General features: G+C 35.7%; 1 protein-coding gene across 1 annotated transcript; it reads right to left on the minus strand.

Annotated features, from left to right (window-relative positions):
• Window positions 1-203: 203 nt before the first annotated feature.
• On the minus strand, window positions 204-5,358 carry LOC121430583. Its single transcript, XM_041627901.1, has 5 exons — window positions 4,998-5,358; window positions 3,192-3,239; window positions 2,204-2,368; window positions 1,539-1,626; window positions 204-1,143 (listed from the first exon to the last, which is right to left on the minus strand). Exons 1-5 carry the CDS (start codon window positions 5,356-5,358, stop codon window positions 387-389), a joined length of 1,419 nt encoding a protein of 472 aa, XP_041483835.1. The 3' UTR covers window positions 204-386.
• Between the last annotated feature and the right edge of the window lie 457 nt (window positions 5,359-5,815).

The raw sequence follows: 5,815 nt of genomic DNA on the forward strand, positions 1-5,815 counted from the left end.
TCATTTTACATGACAATGACGAGAAAATGAAAATATTTCATATTTCATATAATAAAATACAAAAGAAATAGTGAGTGAGTAATGTCATCAACTCTCTCATTTGGATGTAACTGGCTCGTTCATTAAACTATTTCGTTGAAAATAAGCGAAACTTTAAAATGCTCTAACTTTCTTATTTTACATCCGATTTTGATGAAATTTTCAGTGTTATGCTTGTTGATTTTTTCTCTTTTTATTCAAATCAAGTTTTTGTTGGGGTGGACTTGTCCTCTAATTACCAAATGATGTAATGATTAGTGTTATGACATTTCAAACAAAACTGTACAAGGATTTTTCCCCATTCATTTACTATGTTGATGTTTACTGTTACTTCAAACCAACAACTCTTACATAGCATACAATTCATTTTCAACCATATCCATTTCACTATACTGATCACCAGAAAACGAGTCATTAGTTTTAGCGTAAAGATCTTGATCTCCGTCGTACCCGTCCGGTTTTCCTCGGGATTTATCGGGCATCGCGTACAAACCGCCGACATCCTCCGAGGTATCATCCGAAGGGTTGTTCCGGTTTCCATTCTTATCTGGCATAGCGTACAGACTGTCCATATCTTCAGAGGTGCCGTTCCGTTCGCCGTTCTTATCGGGTGCAGCGTAAATGACGCTCATTCTGTCAGCCATCTTCGCCGAGGCGGGTGGCTGCGTAGGATTTTCAAAAGAAGAGTAGGGTGCAATTCCGACATTAATTTCGTCGTAGCCGTCCTGTGCGTCGTTTCCGTTTTTGTCAGGCGTGGCGTAATGGACGCTTAATCGGTCGTTCCTGTTCTGCGGGACGGCAGTGATCCCAGGTGAAGGATTTCGCGTCGGTTCATCATCTGGGGTTTCATCCATTGTCCCCTCATATATATTCGATGATTTCCTTGGATTCAGATTTACAAGGAGAACGTTCTTGTCTCCTCTAGAAGAATTCGCGCTACTGTGTGCTTGTGCCCCAGGTTGGTAGCTTCTTGCTGACGGCGCCTCTGCCATTGCACCGTTGGGGATACCGAAGTCATTTATCTCATCGTATGCTGGAGGCCTGCTGGCTGGAGGCAACGTCGTTCCTTGTGACGAGGCAATACTCTTTGTCCTCTGCTGGGACCTTTAATTGAACAATGGATACAATTATGGAAAAATAACAAATATTCATAAAGGGGTATCCTACATTTTGTTCCTTTTGGGTTTTTTGCTTTTGTTTTTATTATGACATTGACGACGTTTTAGTAACCACTTTACTATGATTTCTTTTGAATTACAAGGTTGGGAAATATCTGGTTGCTTAATTTTGTCCATTAATGTACCAGTGTTTAAGAAAGACAAAAACATGAAAAAGCAAATTCGAGACTTGTTATCAAATTTAACTTTGTTTTTAAAACGACTTTATATCGTAGCAATCTTTTTTTAGTATAATTCTACATGTGAGGAATTCTGACATTTATTCTCAAATCTATGTTTCTTGTACTACCATTTCATATATTTAGTAGTATTGCTACAGACCTTCTCTTCCTGATATATGCGACGGCGACGATGATTATGATGATGATCATAACAGCAGCAACACCTCCGCCAATCCCTGCATATAAGCCTGATTAAATCAACAATACCGATCATTCCACGAGATTATTCAGTTAAAATGATCATTTTATAAGTATTCTTAATAGGGAACTGTGACAAACCTGCGTGAATTTACAGGTTCTCGAGTGAAGCCTATTTTCAAGTTATGTTTTTTAATTCAGTTTGATTAGCCTGTAACATATATTTTTCACTCTTACATGTATTGCAGTACGATGGTTGTCAGGGGTTTTCTTCATCATTAATAAGTTTCATTAATTTCCCGTTAGGTTGTAACCGGACTCGTGTTGCATTGGAATTGAGTGGAACTTGTTGATGAGCATCATTTGATCACTGTTAACTTAACACAAATTACAACCATCATCATTATTAAATCATCATAAATATTCTATTCATTTTGTAGTATTATCATCACTATCATTATAATCTTCGTTATCATTTTCGCTATTAGGTTTTGGTATAAATATGATTTCTTGCTATTATGAAAAGAAAGGGAAAGATCGGAGAAATGGTAAAATAACGAAAGCACAAGAAGTGTAGGAATCACGTAAATCAAATTTGTAAGGTGTTCATTAAACCAGTTGAATTACCTGTGCTATTTCCCACTGTGGGAACATTGGACGTACCTTGAGGTTTCAGAGATGATGAAGCTGATGATGACGCTGACAACGATGTCGAAATCACATTTTCGTTACTTGTTGTGGCGGTTTGGTTGGTAGAAGTTACCTCGGATGTCGTCGGTGGTGGTGAGGTAACTGTGTCAGATCAATAAACATTTACATTGAATTCAGGACCAAATTTTTCTATCATTATTCAATTGCTAGAAATACATAAGTTCGCAATTTGAGCTAACAAAGTAGCGACATGTTTATCGAGATTAGCCCCAGCTCATTGTACCATCATTGTAGATTAAGCATGATAAGGAGACACGATTATTTCTAGTTTAAATATTACTTGGTAATTTGTTCAAGTTGCATTCGAAAGAACCATGAATTCCATTGACGGCCATTTTCTTTTTAAACAGTAACAATAGAGAATATTAAAAAGATGTCGTTTATGCAATTATACACTTTCCCTCACCCTAAGAACCATGTCCTTTTTAAACAAATTACATGTAAAATCGACTGCATGCGCCAGATCCGGCTAAAGTTATATCACACCCAGTTTTTATTTTTTTCTGAATTATTTAACATTATAAAAGCTATGATTTCTTTGATTTTTAATCATAAGGTTTGGCAATTTCCTCTGCTATCTGCATGATAAGTGAAATAAAGATATACAGAAATCAAGCACTGAAGTGATGGGAAATACAATTCTTGAATTGAACCTCAAGCATCATCAATTATCATGACATATGTAAACGCAAAAGCATGGTAACCATGTATTGCTCTACTATATATTGTCTTCACTTGCCTGTGTTTGGATATTATCCACCGAAATAATTCTATGGTGTTAAGTCCAATAGTCCTATCAATTCAAAAATTTAACTCTAATATTTCAAAACCCTTAGTTTTTTCTAAAAAATGAAGATTCCGCATATTATGAAGATGCATTTCCACAATAGGTAGGGAAACATACCCATTGATTCAGTTGGCGTATTCGTCGTTGTCCCCATGTCGGCTGATACTGTAATTCAATTTACACGTTTTAAGGGAGTGAGACAATGAAATATAGTGAAGGAGTCAAATTAACACTTCTTCAGTCGAAATGAATAGGAAACATAAACAAATTGTTAAATGTGAACGATTAAAAAAATAATGAATATGCGAACCAAACGATATCTGGTATTGATTGAAACGATTATGCGTGTTCGTTTAGATTTCGTCTCATAAGCAGATACTGTATTGTATTTATTGATTTTCTGTTCACGTAAACAAATAAAATAATATAATAACATTACAAAGTCAAATATATCACAAAGCATGTCAGTCATAATAATTCAAATGGAAATAGAATGATAAATTGGAACTTAGCAACATAAAACTGGCTTTGTCTAAAATGAATAACAAAAAACTAAAACTGTACTGATATATCCTTTTTGGTTTGTAGATAGGCTGAGATATAAATAAAAACATGGTGTATATTAAGTTATAAGGCGATGTTTGGTACTTTTTTTTAATTTTCGTTAATTCAGTGAACATGCTGTTCTTACTGATGGTTTTGCCTATAAAAAAGATACATATACATATTTTTCTTTGTGTCTTGTTAGACACCCCTCCCTGAGATATAAAATATACAAACCTGGCCCCGTTCCACAAAAACTATCATTACGGTAGCTCCACTTTGCGGGTCCAGGGTGGGGGTACAGCCGGACCGTGCCCCCCCCCCTCCCTTGAGAGGCACAATTAAAATTTGTAATGTAAACACGCCGTTAAAACAGAAATGTACTCCCCCCCCCCCCTTGAAAATAACAACTTTTTTTTGCTTGTCAAATATTTTCGTGGACGACACCCCTTATTCTTTTGCTAAAAACCTTTCTTTTCTTTTTTTTTGCTAGCTTGAAAAATTTTCTTTGCTTGACAAATTTTCTTTGGAAACATGTGCCCCCCCCCCCTTCAAATCCTGGATCCGCTCCTGGGTAGCTTTGCCATGCAATGCTAAATGGGCATATAATCCTTGACTTTGATCGGTTGTTGACTAAATTTATCTAAATTGCTTATTTTACAAAAGAAGGCTGTTCGTTTTTTAACAAATTCCCATTATATAAGTCCAAGTGCGCCTCTTTTTGTTAAACACAAAGTGTTTTAAATTTAACAAAGGTACCCTTTCAAAAAAATTCTCACGAATGTTTCAAACAAATTCTCAAATTCATAATGACTCTACTACGCGTCAAAACAACTTACGTATTCATTTTTTCTAAAATTAATTTTATTCGTAATTCCATCAGATATATCGGGATGAAAGAATGGAATTCTCTCACTTATGATATCAGAAACAGCACAACACTCTCACGATTTAAGTTACTATCAAAGTCATTTTTGTTCAATTATTTAAACAATTCCAATCACACCCTGTAATTGTAAAAGTATTTATCATTTTTCTTTTCTTTTTTTAAATCTTGTCTTTTCTTCTATTCTATTCGTGTTTCTGCATTGTGTGATGATGTGTGGAAGTATATGTTTGTTTATTTATAACCTTTTTTAAAGGTTTTGTTATCTGTGTATTTGTAGGGCCCCGGCTACAAGCCTCAATCTTGCTTCTTAGGGGTCCTGACCATTAAGTAATTCGTAACCTGTTATATTTTGAATTAGTTTGTTTGTATCATGCTGTTGTGATATATATTCTGCTGTCTTTTTAATGGTCAATAAAGTAGAATAGTAACAAGTTGATACACCCTTTCATTGTCTTTGGAACGAAATCATTGAATTTAAGAGTGATACTCACTGATAAAGACAGCTATGTATCCAGATCCACCACAGCTCTCTGTAGGGTCTCCTTGGCATGGGAATTGGCAGTCCACATCTGATCCCACTCCATGTCTAGTATAGTTATCACTGCCTTCACCACAGTAGCATTCATTTCCACTTTCAACACCAGCATAAGTATAATTAGCTGTGATAGACTCGTTACAAAACTGGATGCAATATGAAATGGTAATCGGTGAACTATCTGTCGGACTTTCGCCAGACAACACCCAGTCATTCATCATATCTACAAAGCATCCAAGATATCCATCACCTATAAGAGAAAGAACGATAACGTTATAACATAGGATGGTATCTGCTTGTTTAAGCATGTTAGACATTAAGGTAGTTAGACCTATCAGATATAGGCATTATAGGGCAGAGCGAGCAGAAAATGAACGGAAATGTATTAAGTCAGTCACTCCCTTTCTCTTATAATTTTACATTCGAGATATTAAAGCGTGGTGGAAGAAATATAATATACCTGGTATCTTTCAAATCAGTTTATGGTAAATACAGTAGTAACCATATGTGCGACATGATTGAATTCTTGACCAAATTATTCACTGTCCAGTTCCTTGAAAATAATCATTACAAATCTGTGACAAGGATTTGGTCACCATGTACTTGGACGAAATGCTCAAGTCGTAAATTTGGGGAACTTGTTTGAAATCAGTATTCAAGCCTATCTTTAGTTTTTGGTATCCTCCCCCCCCCCCCCCCCCCGTTCAAAAAGTTGTGGTCTGAAAGGCATTAACTATAAAAAACGTTTAATATTTTGGTTTACTATCGCACACA

Source organism: Lytechinus variegatus, chromosome 17, assembly GCF_018143015.1.
Source record: "Lytechinus variegatus isolate NC3 chromosome 17, Lvar_3.0, whole genome shotgun sequence".
NCBI lineage: Eukaryota > Metazoa > Echinodermata > Echinoidea > Temnopleuroida > Toxopneustidae > Lytechinus > Lytechinus variegatus.

Bases quoted from the DNA above. Each gene is read 5' to 3' on its own strand.
- LOC121430583 (XM_041627901.1), bottom strand. From the start codon at position 5,358: ATGTCTAACATGCTTAAACAAGCAGATACCATCCTATGTTATAACGTT. The intron at 2,369-3,191 runs GTATGTTTCCCT...GATCTGACACAG, and splicing joins TACGCCAACTGAATCAATGG to TTACCTCACCACCACCGACG. The intron at 1,144-1,538 runs GTCTGTAGCAAT...GTTCAATTAAAG, and splicing joins GCATATATCAGGAAGAGAAG to GTCCCAGCAGAGGACAAAGA.